Source organism: Lissotriton helveticus, chromosome 7 (assembly GCF_964261635.1).
Source record: "Lissotriton helveticus chromosome 7, aLisHel1.1, whole genome shotgun sequence".
NCBI classification, from domain to species: domain Eukaryota; kingdom Metazoa; phylum Chordata; class Amphibia; order Caudata; family Salamandridae; genus Lissotriton; species Lissotriton helveticus.
In genome coordinates this window covers 1687449475-1687465976 of record NC_136068.1, presented here as the reverse complement: position 1 = coordinate 1687465976, position 16502 = coordinate 1687449475, and the positions used below count along the sequence as shown (strand labels likewise).

The window sequence follows — 16502 nt, the reverse complement described above, 5'->3', positions numbered from 1 at the left end:
ATTGATTAGGTTGCTGCGCAACAACTACAATAGACGCATAGAGACAATAGTCTACATAAATTAGGATGGACAGTTGGTGTCAGGATGACAGACCGGGAAGTGGGTGGAGGGAGGGGGGAGGAGTTGGTTCACTTGGCAACATTAAGAAAGGACGCATAGAGACAATAGTCTACATATATTAGAATGGACAGTTAGTGTCAGGATGGCAGACTGGGAAGTCGGTGGAGGGAGGGGGGAGGAGTTGGTTAGTTTACTTTGCAACATTAGCACAAGTTTATATATACACAAACTTGGTTTCGAATACATGCGTGTCCAATACACGCGTGGTTTTTAATCGAGAGGCCGAACAGACCCTATCGATTTGGTAGCTGAATATCAAATACAAGGGATGCATATAGACAATAGTCTACATATAGTAGGATGGACAGTTGGTGTCAGGATGGCAGACAAGGAAGTGGGTGGAGGGAGGGGGGAGGAGTTGGTTCACTTTGCAACCCGAACAGACCCTATTGATTTGGTTGCTACGCAACAAATACAAGGGACGCATATAGACAATAGTCTACATATATTAGGATGGACAGTTGGTGTCAGGATGGCAGACAAGGAAGTGGGTGGAGGGAGGGGGGAGGAGTTGGTTCACTTTGCAACCCGAACAGACCATATCGATTTGGTTGCTAAGCAACAAATACAAGTTGACGCATATAGACAATAGTTTACATATATTAGGATGGATAGTTGGTGTCAGGATCGCAGACCGGGAAGTGGGTGGAGGGAAGGGGGAGGAGTTGGTTCAGTTTGCAACATTAGTGCGTCAGACCGGCAAGTGGGTGGAGGGAGAGGGGAGGAGTTGGTTCGCTTGGCAACATTAAGAAAGGATGCATAGAGATAATAGTCTATATATATTAGGATGGACCGTTGGTGTCAGGATGGTAGACCGGGAAGTGGGTGGAGGGAGGGGGGAGGAGTTGGTTCACTTTGCAACATTAACGCGTGTTTATATATACACAACATTGGATTCGAATACGCGCGTGTCCAATACAACAGTGTTTTTAATCAAAAGGCCGAACAGACCCTATCGATTTGGTTGCTGCGCAACAAATACAAGGGGCTCATATAGACAATAGTCTACATATATTAGGATGGACACTTGGTGTCAGGATGGTAGACCGGGAAGTGGGTGGAGGGAGGGGGGAGGAGTTGGTTCACTTTGCAACCTGAACAGACCCTATCGATTTGGTTGCTGCGCAACAAATACAAGGGACGCATATAGACAATAGTCTACATATATTAGGGTGGACAAAGACATATTGTATACCCACAAGCATTGTGAAATTAAACATATTAGAAACATGTGCTTACTCTTTTCTTTCTCGTCAATTTAACCAGGGTACAGCTAGTTAGCTATAAAAATGCTGTTGCCCAGGGGTCTTGTCTCTTGGCTATAGCTATCTGGGGGTTTAAGTTGCTTTAATGTGCACAGTCAGCAAGCCTTACAAACCTCTGAAAGGTCCATACCTTCCAACCAGCTACACCTTCAAGGCTGTTACTGAACAAGGGTGGCGGGAGGGATAAAAAAGAAATACCACTTACCTTGTACGGCTGCCAACTCTTCTCCATCGCCGTCTCTTGCCCGGTTCAGTCCAGTCAGAACAGGAAGCACACAGGCTCCCCTAGGCCATAGTTCGGCGCGCAGACAAGCTGTGGGAGCCTGTGGGTTTTCCTCACCAGGCTGTGCATTACACCCTGTTGGGGAACATGCTAAGTGTGCATGACCGTTTGGCCAGCCCAAGAGGGGCGTCTATACATTCATTCCCACTTACATGTTTCTTCCTCCCCCAGCCGACTGACAGCCAAGCCCCGCCCCAAAACCTGCTTCAGCATGGATAAATAAAATACATCACAAGACAGGCGGATTTGCTATATTTGATCAGCACATCATTATTTGTCTCTTTACCTATACACAAGCAATACCGTATGTCGATGTGTCTTAACTATTGAGTGCAGCCTTGGTGTACAATACTTATCCACCTTCAGCATTAACCTTAGACAGCCTGCCCACCAATGGTGTTACAGAGTGTCACAGCCATAGAAAATAAGACAACACCAGCGCACATCATGTTCAGTCTCTATAATCCTTGTGCATTTAGCACCATTCTTCAATGCAAGTTTTTGTACAAACACTCCTTTTCAATCCAATGGAGCCTCCATTGGTTTGAAAAGCAGTGTTTGTACAAAAACTGACTGAACATGATGTGCGCGGGTGTTGTCTTATTTTCTATGGATAAATAAAATAACAACATTCTGTTGTTATGATTTTATTTTTCCTTCTTTCCACTGCCGAAAAGCAGTGGGGCGACGTTTCTCCTCCTTAGCGGGGGAGCCGCCAGTGCAGCTATAAGGACACCCCTAACTCTCCATCTCTCTCTCTCTCTCCCACAAACACACACAGTTTTTTACTCAGTTCATGAATTTTAAAAACAGATGTATTATTTACTTATATAGCAGCTTTGCCTCTGAAGTCTTTTCTTTTATGAGATGTTTTTTTTAGGTGAACCCTTGTCCCCTCCTCGGATTTCTCCTGCTGGTTTCCCTATGGTTTTTTTTCTTGTACCACCTTTTGTGATTTATGGTGGGTGCTGTTATTTGCATGAGCACGGCGCCCTCTTTTATGTTTTAAAATGCAATAGCCTTAAGTGTCACAAATGCGAAACACATTCGGGAAGATTTACAAAAAATTTGTGCAATGCAGCTCAGCCCCCTTCGAGGCTGCGCTGCGTTGCGCGACAGGGAGGGGAGCAGGAGAGCACCATATCTTCAGAGATAGGACTCTCTCCACCCCTTTTCCATTGCGCCGGCGCTGATTACAGCTGCTGTGTGCCATGTAAATTACAAAATACTATGCTCGACACAAGGGAAAGCTTTTCCCACTTTGTATGTGTGCTGCACATTGCAGCACGCATGTAAAGTCAGAAAAGGAAGGAGAAATTAAAGCATTTCTCCTTCCTCACGCTAAACCCAATCTACTTTTTTTAGTAAATTCGGTTTAGAATGAGAAACCCTGGGTGGTTGCATGGGAACGCCCATGCACAACCCTTGGTACGGCCCAATGGCGTATAGAATGCGAAGCAGTGCAATGCGGTGCTTCGCATTACTTTTACGTTTTTTCCAGCGCTAAACAAGTTTACCGCTGGAAAGTAAATTACAAAAAAAAAGATTTTGCGTCGTTTTGCGTCACTTTTGTGGCGCAAACACAGCGCAAAAGCTTAGTAAATCCCCCCTCCATTGTATTGCAAATGCTTGTTTAAGGGGGCACCGTGCGCCTCCAATAGTACCATTTTGGTCTCTATGCATAGAGGTTTCTGTTTAATGTCAATCCCTACCTGTTTCTAAAGTCTAAGCTGCAGTTTTGTATTCTGCCACAAGATGGTGGAAGGCTCTCATAAAAGAACCGAGATACGTTCCATGTTGCTTATTATTATATCTTGGAAAGTTATGTAACATCGCAGCTGCAAGTAAAAATATAAAGTCTAGTGTCCCAGTCCCCTTTAGTACGAGCCCGTACAACCGAGATCATGTTCATGGAGGAGTTGGTGGGTACATTTTAATCCTGAAAGCGGCGCTTTCCCTTCTTAATTAAATTGAACAATATCACCACCAGAGAAACAGGCACCCCTCTATCACTGCTGCATTGTCCTGTTTACCTTGAAGCCATTCAAACAATTCATTAGCCGATGCATCAGAAAATGTAACGGGCCTCACAGCGAATTCACTCATAGAAGGGCAAGTTGGAAACTTTCAGAGTTAGCAAAGTAATTCAAGACAGCATTTCCGTGCATCAGTGATTGAGGGTAGTAGACATGCACGACAGCGGAAAATTAGAATAAACGGAAGAAATTGAAACAATAACAGTAACATGCAATTTTAAATCAACAATACAAACAAATCCTGTTACCAGAGGTCATGCAATGAGGCAGTGTAACATAAGAGGGGCACCTTGTATTCCAGGGCACCTGGGTGAGCAGGACTCGTCGTGTTCAACGCAAGCACTCGATTTGGCAGGGTGGGAATAAAGGAGAGGGTGGTTTACCTTCCACAATTAGGAATGACGTCTTGTTCATCTGCCCCTCAGCAGTGCAGATCACCTGGGCTCTGTCGTCGGCCTTGGCCACATCCTTGATGGTCCAGGTGGCCCAGAGGCCATCTTTTGCTTCCGGGGAGCAGGCTGCCTCTATCCTGGGGTCAGGCACCACCGGTGGAGGTCCAGGGCACGCGATGTTCGTGCTGAAGCCGTTCCTGAAGATGAAGAAGACAACGGGGGTCCTCCTCTGCGTGACACATTGAAAGATGACCGTCTGTCCTATCTGGGCAGTAATGTTCTCCGGGGTGAGCTGGGGAAAGATGCCTTCAGGACCTAAGAATAAAGGAGAAATAAAGTGAGCAGCAGTGAAATGTGGCAGGCCAGCTCCTGGAGGGACCAGTAGAGGACGAGAAAGACCACGCAATCTCACCTGCTGACCACTCAATCCCAAGATTTTTTTTCTTCCGTTTTATATAGCGCAAACTCAACTCGAAGGTACTGGAGCGTTTTACATGAGCACTAGTTACATGCACAAGACAAGGACGCCTTAGGCATGTGCAAGCTGTGCACCTGCACAGGGCCACCAAAACCCAGGGGCCACCACAGCCAATATATGTCCTTAATATAATAATCCTCTGAGGATGGATACATATTTGCGTGGCGGCCCCTGGCAGGGATTTGTTGGCCTCCAGCTCTGTTCCACTTCCAAATATCCTGAGCCCCCCCTCTTCACTGGCCTCCGCGCCTGCATTCCTCCAGGGGCCCCCTACCTGTTCCTCTGGGGCCCCCTACCTACGCTCCCTGCCAAGGACCGCCATGAGCTTAGAGCCGCCCCTGCACAAGAACACCTTCAGGGACTTATTCATGGGCTTTTGCGGTGGGGCAGCACCGCAGGCCTCCCTGCTGCGCTGCCCTAGGGCAAAAGGACGGGGCAGGAATGAGCTGTATCTATATAATACATGTCCTTTTCCCCAGGGCTGGTACACAATGTGCTCCCGTGTGCCAAGACAGGCACCTTTGCACCAGCAAGGGGGCCTGCATTGCACGGATGATTGATTTTCTGCAGAAAGGGACACTTCTTACACAAAATCAATCCATTCAGGCGCTTTCCCCTTTTCTATGTGCGCTGCAGAATGCAGCACACATAGAAAAATGAAAGCATGAGGAGAAATGGTTTCATTTCTCTTCGTTGTGTGTTAGCTTCTGACGCATTCCCAGCTTTACGATGTCTTGTAAATCTGGGAATGTATCAGGTTCCATGGGTGCTGCATGGGACCACCCACAGTAACACCCATGGCTGAGGTCCGTGGAAGGAGTTACAGGGGGGCAGAAAGGCGGGGCAGGGGAGGGGCAGGCTGGGAGATGCTAAAAACCGGAATATGGATAATTGGAGGTAAGTAAGCAATTTAATAAATAAAACTAATTTTGTAGCGCGCTACTGGAATAAAGTAGCAACAAAAGCTGGATTTCAATGTCTCAGCTAGCAGCTAGTTTAGCTATTGGCTTCATGGTTCAACATACTCCCCCCTTGTTATCAACATATACATGTGTCTACCAGTTCACTTAATCGACAAGAAAAGCCTAAAATATCTATATATGCTGAGAAAACCCAACTCCTAGTAGATGTAAGTAGCAACTCCAATATGGAAACACTTTGGGGCACATTATGATGGCAGAAGGACCACCACAGCACGGGCGGGCAGTCCTTCTGCCATCACTGAATATTTTACCCAACACCAAATTAGGATGGCGGTGGGTATCGCGGTGGCCGCAAAGTCTGACTGCTGCTTTCCGCATGAAGCAACCCCACCGATTGCCTTGCGGATGGAAAAGGGCTACTAATATGGTGGCGGTGCCTAGCAGGCAACGTCCGCCATATTAAGATGTGTTGTGGAAGAGGCCGTTGCAGGAACCCTCTGTGTGGAGGAGACAGTGTAGGTGCACTTGGGGGTACCCTCTACATTTCCATGGACAATGTGGCAGGCACCATGTGGTGCCTGCCACGTTGTGCATGGAAATGCACATCATGGCATTTTTGCATAGTAAACGGTGCTGCAGACAGCAGCACCGTCCGCAATGATAAAAGGCCAGGATGCGCCTGCCAGTATGGCGAGTGCATCCTACTTGGTGGCGGGTGGTCCCAGCACCGCTATGATGGCGGGCGGACATCAATGCCCTTTCTAACATTTGCCTCTCTGTCGAACATTGAAGGAACATCAATGGCCTCAAAACAATGACAAAACTCCCTCTATCTGCCAGCTTCCTTTTCTAACATCAACACCCCCCCCCCCTCCACATCAATAAACGTGGTCCATAAGCTTGGAGTTCTTTTTGACTCAATTATCCTTCAATGTCTAATGCCATGCAACCCTCATATCAACACAGTATCACTTTTATGCATTTATCACATTTCAGCCCTCTTCCATCCATCCAAAACAGAAATGAGCTGATCCAGTCAGTCATCCTGTTCAGGCTGCATTACAGCATTGCTATATACATTACAAAACTACAGTATGTACAATATAGAGACATATGGATCCTTTTCGGTTTAAAAACAAATTACTACTTCTTTTGTTTCAGGTCACAACTATCCTGACTAACTGGTGAGCACAAAATACAACACAGTTTCCTACATCAATATAGACGGAAAACCAGCAACACAAAACGCCCAAATTTCTACCAGACCGCCTAACATTATTACAAACTTGAACGATCTAAGTTCCATCTCTTACAAAAAACTGATGATAAAATGTAAACTCACAAGATCTGGAGGTAAAACCTTGAAAGTTGAAGGAGGAAAATGTCAGAACAATCTACACAAGGAACTCAGGTCACTAGCGTATTCTTTAAAAGAAATCCTGAAACAACTGCTTCTTTTCTGACAAAAAAGTGCCACAGACTTTCCTTTATCAAAAACAAAAAGGACATCTAATCAGGTCTACCCTCAAAGTCCACCTAGATCCTTCTTATCCTCTGATGCTTTTCGATGTTGCTGCATCAGACCTATTGATCTCTCCAACCCTTCACATTAAATGTCTTTCAATTGAATAAGAGACATTTGCATTTTCCTCCTCCTCCCTTATCTTCACCTCTTAACATCCTTCTTTCCCATCTCTAGCATCACTCGTCTTCCTTCTCTCACTCTTTTCCACCCTTATGTTCTCCCTCCCTTTCAGCGAAATCTTTCTTTCTCCTTCTCTATGTACCAGTATGTTTATTCTTGTTTCATACTGGACTGTGCCTTGAAGCTGGAATCCAGTAATTGATGTACATTAAAATATGAATAAATAAATATTTATTGGATTTAGTATATGCTATTATGTAATAACACTGAGCTAGGTGTTGTTACTTATGGGTGTAAATATTGTGAGATCGTTAAGAGATATAAAGTAATATAAAGTTAATAAAAACAAACATTATGACATACAAAGGGGACTATGCGATACAGGTACTGTGTTATTTTGTTCTGAATGCTTTAGACTTTTCATACATTTTCACATCAATATTGCACTTCAACATTTAGGGCCCGATTATGGTGTTTGTCAGTGGTGGTCCATCCGACATCTGAGGCTGCGGTCTGACCAACGCATAATGATGTGGTCATGGTCAGCCAGGGTACAACAGGCACAGGGACCCACCGACGCCTGCAACAAGCTCAAGGAGCCCGTCAGTGCATCGGTCGGAGTGTAATTCCTACAATGGGCGATGCCTGCAGATATGCTGCCACAGGGATTACGATGTCCTTTTTCCCTCTGCCCTGACATGGTCGTCTGACTGCCGTGTAAAGGAAGACGGAATGGGACTTTGGACTCACCATTCATTTTTTTATCTACATTTTAGAGGACGTCAGTGTACTTTAATTGGGACAGGCATGTAGTTTAAAAACATATATTATTGTGGGGTCACAGGAACTTATTTACCACTCACAAAGCATCACATTTGCTTCAGAGAGCTTGTTGTTGAACAGCACATTTTTTCACTTCCAAGGTTATCAGTACCAATGAGGAATTCAGTTTGTTTTTCATTGTATTTGTTTATTTATAAAGGAGCATACAGAGAAGCCTGTAGATTTATTTTCTGTGCACTGACTACCACACAACCATAAAAAACATCAACATGCATTAAATTGAGGGGGTCTTTTATAGTTACGCAAATAGACATCCCCAGTAGTTTTTTTCTGCTGTATCACCAAAATATGCACAAGGGGCCTCATTTATGAGGCCTTGCGTCAGTTTTGCGCTTCCCATGCGTCACTTTTTGAGACGCATCGGCGGCGTAAAACATGCCTCCTGATGCGCACTATTTACAAAGTGACGCATCTAAGCAGATGCGTCACTTTGTAAACCCCTGCTCTACATTATACCTGCGTCAGGTATAATGTATGCAGAGGGGGCGTTCACCCGCAAAAAGCCTCGTAATAGTGACGCAGTGAAATCTATGAGATTTCACTGCGTCACTTTTAGGATGCTGTTGCTTCAAAATCTTGCGCCTGCCTCACAGCAGGCGTAAGACTGACGCAAGCCCTTTCACATGGGGCTTTCCCCATGTGAAAGGAAGCATTGCTGGAGTTGCGTCACTTTTATGACACACTCCAGCAATGCGTCACTTTTGCGCCTACAGATACGTCAGAAATACTGACGTATCTGTAACTCCTTGCGACAAGATGCGTCATATTATAAATATGACGCATCAATCATGTCGCAGGGAGAGCGCAGTGAAAAGTGACGCATCGCTGTTTTCACACAGCGATGCGTCACTTTTCATAAATGAGGCCCATGGTATAGTGTGCACCAGTGCTGACTCTCATTGTGTGCAACCAACAGCCCCTGAGAAAGCCTACTAATTTGCATAAAATGCACTCTTTCTAGCATATACTGTAACACTGGGATATTGTCCTTGGGTTGTATGTGTGCATGACACAAAATACAACTTGAAGAACATGGTTCTGACGGTTTCTTTTTTGTCAAAACTAGTCTGTCTCACTGCCCTTCTTGCTGACTTGTTTTACTTTCAGGTTGCCTTTCCGGCCCTGTTTTTAATGGGGCTGTTTTCCTGCTTTGCCCCATGACAAAACACCACCCCACCTTCACATAGGTTACCTTTGTTTAGCCTCTTTACAAATGGGACTTTCTACCTCTTGTCCCCCCAGCCCCTTTCCTCTGCCTTTTAACCTTCTCGAGCACCTCCCATTACCTCATAGGATACTGGGATGTATTTTTTCAAAGCCTTCCTATCTTTTGTTCTGCTGTGTAGATTTGTGGGACCTATTGGGACAACTCTAAAAGCCAGATCTTCAGCTTCCTATGGAATTCAAAAAGTGAGGCGGATGGTCTTTTGTGTATTTGCAGGTCCTATCATGCTTTAGGAGTGATGAAGGCTAAGGATCTACCACCAGATCTGGTGTTCTGTATGCGAGGGATGTATTTGAGTAAAAGTCTGGAGAAGTAGAGGTGACCGAAAGGCTGGTGAAAGCAGATGTGATTGTTGAGGCTTGCTGAGCTGGTGTTATGTTGAAAGTGTGGGTGAGGGGTATGAATGGTGCTCATTTGTGTATGGAGGGGCAAAGTGATTATGGCCTCAGAGTTCTTAATAGTCTGCAGCCATCTAATAAGTTTCTTGTTGATTCCAGCATAGAGGGCAACCCCATAGTCCAGTTTGCTCCTGACCAGGGCGTGTGTGACCGTTTTCCGTGTGCTGCTTGGAAGCTTTTAGAAAATCTTCCTAAGCATCCTTGGAGTATGGAAGCATGAGGCGGTGAAGAGTTGAATTGGTCATTCATGTTGAGTTTGGTGTTGATGATGATCCTGAGGTTCTTGGTGTGTTGTCAGTCCTAGCTCTGTTGCCTACCAGGCGGAGTCCCACTGTGATGTACTCTTCCAAAAGAAAGCAATTTTAGTCTCATTAGTGTTGCACTTTAGACAGTTGGGGACATATTTATTAAAAAGTCACGCAGCTTAGTCAAGCACGCCACCTTGCTATGCTGAGTGATAGGGCAAGGGCAGGAATGCACCATATTTAACATAATACTATGCATGTCTGTCTTTTCCCAGCGCTGGTGCGCAATGTTCTGCCTAGCTCAAACACAGGCACCCTTGCACAATGGTGCAATGGTGCCTGCATTGTAAAGTGGATTGTTTTAGTGCAGGAAGGGACACCTTGCTACACAAAAAACAATCCCCTAAGGTATTCTCCTGTTTCTATGTATACTACGGAATGCAGCACACATAGAAAGAGAAACAAACTAGGAGAAATAAAAATATTTTTTGATGCATTCCCAGGTCTCCCAGTAATGGTAAATATGGTAATGCACCCTATTCCATGCGTGTTGCATGGAAATACACATACAACATCCATGGAACACCTCGCTGGGGCAGAGCAACGCAATGCAGCGATTTTCTCTGCGTTACTCTAGATTTATCAAACCACTCAGGGCCACGGAGGGTGGCCTTGCATGGCTTGATAAATCTAACTTAAGAGATGAGTTACTCTGGTGCCCGGTTGCATGTGCAAGGATGACACAACCATTTGATAAATATGCCCCAGTTGGTCTTCATTTAGTGGGCAACATCAGCCATGCAAGCATTAAACTTGATCTGGGTACGTAGCATCTGGTTCATGACAGAGAGATTGAGTTGCCTGTCATCAGCGTAGGAGAGAACATTGATTATGTGAGAGTAAATGATGCTGGCTAGAGGGATTATGTGTGCATTGAAGAGGGTCAGCCTCAGAAAAGAACACTGGGAGGAACTCCGAAGATGAGGTTGCGATGAGCATCTGAGGTGTACGGTGCCAGCTGACAGACCAGGTCCTTCCAGTCAAGATGAAGAATATCCATTGGAGTGTGTGTCCTTGGATTCCGATGTTGTGTATGCATTGGATGAAGATGGGGTGGTAGACCATGTCAAATGCTGTGGAAAGTTACAGAAGGATGAGTGTCACTGTGTCCCCTCTGTCCAGAGTCATGTGGATGTCATCTGTGGTGGCTATGATGGCAGTTTACCTGCTGTGGTTGGGTCTGAACCCGACTGAGTGGTGTTGAAAATCTGGTGGTCATTGAGGTATTCAGTGAGACATCTGTTGATTTTCTTTAAGACTTTGGTCGGAATGTCAGCAGGGAGCTCAGTCATTAGTTGATGAGCATTGAAGGGACCTTAGGTTTTTGTCAGTAGTAACAGGACAATTGCATGTTTCCAAGCATCTGGGAAGTTCATGGAAGAGGGGGACGTATTTAGAATGGGTGTGAGCATGTCACTGATAGGTTGCTGTCCTCTGGAGTAGGCGCGGTGGGGGAGGAAACTCGTGGGCCCCTGAGTGGGTGGACCACATGGTGGTGACAGTTTCTTAGGTGGTGATAATGGGCCATGTGGTTAGCATTAGTTCTCTGGATAAGATCTGGAGGGGTTTGACGAACACTGCCAGGTCCTTTGGCAGGTTGAATTTGTTGTAAATGGCGGTGTTTGTTTTGATGAAAAATTGAGAGAGATGGTTGCTGAGGTCTTAGGAAGGGGTAATTAACATGGAGGCGGCCTCTGGTGAGGTGAAATCTTTCCAAATGGCAAATATTATTTGTTTTTGTGGAGCTGGCTTCAATGCTGTCCTCCAGGGTCCCGCGTTTCATGGTCCAGATCACAATTTATTCCTGTGGCTAGTCTAGTAATATAGACCATGCAAAGCTGTTCCATAATTGTCATGGGGTCTGTCCCATACAAATGAAGCACATCCACATGTCATTGTGTTTTAGTGAGTGTGTCCCTGCATAGTTCCCATTACAGATAGGGATTTACCACAGTGCAACCCCATCCCTATTACAGACGTCGCCCAGGAATACAAAAAGCTGCAACAGATGTTCATTAAACTTGCATGGACACTTCTGTAATTTCTGTAATTCGGACCTTCAAGTTGGGAGTCATGGCATGGGTGATGCACTTGTAATTCACAAACTATGAATTAAACCACCTTAAGGTTCTGTGGGACCCAGCTGCAGGAAGTTACTACTAAACATATATGATTAGTACATAAACCACAGAGGAAGCTATTGAGGGCTTTCAGAGAGTGACGACATGTTCTGGTCTCGGAAAATATGTCTGCTCATTCAGTAGCTCCGCCTCACGGGAAGAGAGCCCATATGTGCATATTTCTGTACAGAAATGGCTAAGAGAAGAAGCGTCTCAATAGGTGTTTGCACCAGATTTAGTTCAGGACCGTTGTCTGATCTTTGAAGAGTCGCTTTGACTGCCCAGAAATCTCTGGACTAGAAAAATCTTGGTGACTCAATAGGTGAATGCTAAGAAGTATCGCTGAATGTCTCAGTACATGATTTCCTGGGTTGGTATCGAGATCAGCGTGTTACAGCATGTATTTAGGTTTTTCATAAATGTCTGAAATATTTCTTAAACTGATGCTTTTCTTTATGCAAAGCACCAAACACATGAAAATGGCGCAGCTTGTAAGTTCCTGTATTGCGTAATCACTGTAAGGAAATCACTATTGCAGGTGAAATGAATAAACTGCTGTGGAAAATGCTGTTTTTTTCGTCAAGAAAGACTGAAGCACAGTTTACAGTTTCCTCCTACAACCTTCTCTTCCTTCGCCCTCACAGGTGTAGACTTCGAGAGACCATCCACATATATCACCAATTAGATCCTCTTGGCAATATAAGAACTAGATTAGGGATTGTTAAATTATTATTTGACTTCTTGCAGAAAATATAAAGCCATTGTTTTTAGGCTACTGGCACTTTGAATGTCTTTGCAGTTTGACCTAATGATTCTGTAACTAGGCTCTAAAGAAGATATGAAACCATAGAGGCACTTTATTGTTTATGTGCCCAATGGTACATAATGTCTAAATCTCTCGCACTTTGGCACGTTAGAGCTTATTTGCACCATGTTACGTAATGTCTATTGTTTTTCATGTATATGTCCGGGAACTTTACCATTATATGTACAGCAAGCCCCTTCCTGTATATAAACAATCTTTAAAAAATGCCATTTTGTGACTTTCATGAGTGCAGCATTAAGCAGCACACATGAAAGTGACAAAATGGCATTCCAGGATTGTTTATGTGCAGGAAGGGACACCTTCCTACACGTAAACATTCTTCTCCTGCACACAAACACCCTTGCACTATGGTGCAAGGGTGCCTGCATTGGCGCTACATCGCTAAGTGTAGCACCATTGCAGGGGTAATGCACGGTTGCTCCATATCGTTGTAAATATGGTGCAGCCTTGCGTTTCATAAGTGGCGGAGTGAGGCATTAATCCATCACTTCATTGTACATTGTTAGTAAAGCCTAAATCAATATTTACTTTAATACATGAGCATTTTTTCCACTTTTAATTAAGTTAATTAGATTGAAAACAACACATCAAGACATTGGGAGACTATTGGGTGTGAAGTGAAATATATTTGTAAATTAGTTAACAATGTTCTGAACTGAGTATATTTAAATGTAACAGGTGGGATGCATATGTCTTTCTGGTGTAAGAGGGCAGCCGGGTAACACAAGAGTTAGGGCCCGATTCACAGAACTAACTTAAGACAAAATCCTAAACTTACTACTTTTGGTATTCACAGAAGTTAGGATTTTGTCTTAAGTTTGTCTTAAGACAGACTTAAGACAGACTTAAGACAAAATCCTAACTTAAGTCTGTCTTAAGTCTGTCTTAAGACAAACTTAAGACAAAATCCTAACTTCTGTGAATACCAAAAGTAGTAAGTTTAGGAATTTGTCTTAAGTTAGTTCTGTGAATCGGGCCCTTAGTTCGCACCATAGAAATTAGGTCCATGCTCCTTTTTGTGAAATTATGTGGGATTTGCTACTCGTAGGTAGGGGTGAATATGTGATCTCTATTTTTGGCGCAACCACCTCTCTTTCAAGATGCTCTACGGTCCTAATGCAGATGGGTTTGACTGTCAGAAGAACAATCTATCCATAGAAAACAGGGGAAAAGGCAGTTTTATTCAGATGTGTGGTTGTGGGAGGGCTCGGTTTGACAAGGCATCTCTAGTGAATCAGACGTGAACAGATTCACATGTTGTGCCATTACTACACAGGTTGCACGAAACTTTCCACTCAGTGTAGTGCCGTTTCTAGCGCCAGCAGTCCAGGTCTGAAGAGACTGCAAGAAAACCGCAACAAAGATGTGCCAGAGGTGGGCTGTGGTGTTTGTATTGTGTGTGTGTACCTTACCGTGCATAGCTGGGGAAGCAGGACAGGATTAAGAAGTCGGTTCGTTCTGACCGTGGCTCGAATCAGATTGGCCATGCTGCATCACCAACATTATGAAGAAAGCGGCACGAAATAGATGATATACGTGGCCTTCAGGATGCCGTGCCTCCAGCTAGTAGCAGGCAATCGCAGGGCAAGAAACGTAGAGCACACGCCACCACCCAGCTGGTTATCGGCACTGCAAGCATTAAGCAGTAACATAGCAGATTCATTACCCAACAATTTGGACTATAGCACAGAGCGCCGTGCCAGCACTGAGTCATGCGCCAGGGAGTAGGCAGAGCCTACTTTTGGCATGTAAACGAGCAGTGTGCACTACACTGCAAGAATTTACAGGAGTAGTAGTCATCAGTGATACTCTCATAGCATAAAATGGTACAATAGTATTACTTTTCAGCGCCAAGGCGCACATAGCGTTAAAATGAACTTATGGCTTACTTTCTTCATGTTCATCAGAGCGTCCAAGGAGCACTTGGCAGGCGAGAAGAAGGCCGAAGACCCACATGGGTGCAGCCCGTGACATTTGTTGTGCAGCAGGTAGGAGTCTTGACACCGGTGGGAGTCACTCACAATTCAGTAGCGCTGCGAAGCCCAGGCACACAGTCAGTACTGCTGGTGGCTGTGCTTTACCTGCTGCTTATCAACTTCTGAGGTAGGAATGTTAACCATGTCTTGCAAGGTGCGTCACTAAACCTGTCCTTCCAGCCAGTTCTAAAAATAGCCTAAATGCCCTAACCATAGAGAACAGAGGCAGCCCACCCCCTGGGCACCAACAGGAAGAGTGCGAGGAATGTGGTGGATGTCACTCCCACAACGGCACGAGTTCACTCTTGGCTGCGAAAGAGAACACTCTTTAGATAAAGCATTACCCTGGCAGGAAGGACAAAGGCCAGCAGTTACCCTATTATCCAAACACCCCAATCTGCGACTTTCAAGCATGGAAATAATCAGGTAAAGAAAAAAAGAAATGACCCTAGTATTAAGTGAAACAAGCATTTACAATGCAACGGTTTCGCCTTTGGAAAGTTGGAGCTATTGGTTTTTGTAAATGACATTTTATATTTATATATCGTTATTGGCATTGTCAATAACAATATATAAATATAAAATGTCATTTACAAAACCAATAGCTCCAACTTTCCAAATGCGAAACCTATTGGAACCCACGGACCTAAACACATACAAACAGCAATGGGCAACATAGGCATTCATGATAGCGAAGCGTAATATCGTCCAATTGTGGGGAGCTAGCCAGCCGCCCCAGATTGAGAAATGGAGGAAGATTTAGACTGGTGTATGTTTAGGGAGAGGTCAGTCTATTCTGCTAGGGGATGCCCGAGGAAGTGGGGTAAGGTCTGGGAGGCTTGGAATCATTACAGGGGAGATGTCTGTGCCGCGCCAGCATGTCATGAGGATGTGGAGGCGCATGAGTCCGCTTGAATCACTAACTGTCATAACAGTGTTATATCTTGACTGTACGGAATGTCATTGAGAATCTCAGGAAAATTATGCGTATGTCACCTGATGTGTTTCTTTGTTGATTTTTGTTTAATAAAAAGAAATTTAAAAAAAAACGTATTAAGTTAGTCATTCTGGGTCCAGACACCAAAAGGTGCTCAATAATTTAATTAGCAGCAGCAGAACAGTATGCAAATGTTGGGATTTGGGAAGCCTATTTAGAAAAGGCTTGGATCACAGAAAATAGACTGACCTCAGAAAAATAAAACAGAGGAGAAAAACATGAATGTTGCCTCTCTTTGCTCCTTTTTAAACTGTTAGCAATGGATTACCAAAACATCAAAGGCAATCCATATTTCATAGAAATACAAAAGGTCAACGCACATAAGATTCTTTTTGCAGATAATGTATATATAAGATTGAGAAACTATGTAGAACAGGCATAACTGTTGTGGCTATTCAGTCTACAAAAATTATAGGGTCAATATCAAATAACAATTTTGCACAATTTCACAAAGGTGCAAACCTCCAAATGAAAATCAGATTTAGATAGATTAGTATATAAAATAACGATGCTTTACATTTTAGAGAACACTATTAAAAATACAATTTCTGAATTTTACACCAGCGCAAGAATACATACATAAAATATATTCCAAACGGAATTTATTTTGGAAATGTTATTAAACATGTTTTTATTAAGTTGATAATAAGTCTCTTAGGTTAAGCAAACC

At 44.1% G+C, this 16502-nt stretch overlaps 1 protein-coding gene across 1 annotated transcript in view; it reads right to left on the bottom strand.

The window, feature by feature from the left end:
- The window catches only part of LOC144767621 (uncharacterized), a 111827-nt gene extending 96910 nt beyond the window's left edge, over nt 1-14917 (bottom strand). The window contains exons 1-2 of the mRNA XM_078651027.1: nt 14749-14917; nt 4088-4411 (exon numbers count right to left, since the gene is read on the bottom strand). Coding sequence (XP_078507153.1) covers nt 4088-4411; nt 14749-14833 — 409 coding nt within the window. The 5' untranslated portion in view covers nt 14834-14917. The remainder of the gene's footprint in view (nt 1-4087; nt 4412-14748) is intronic.
- Between the last annotated feature and the right edge of the window lie 1585 nt (nt 14918-16502).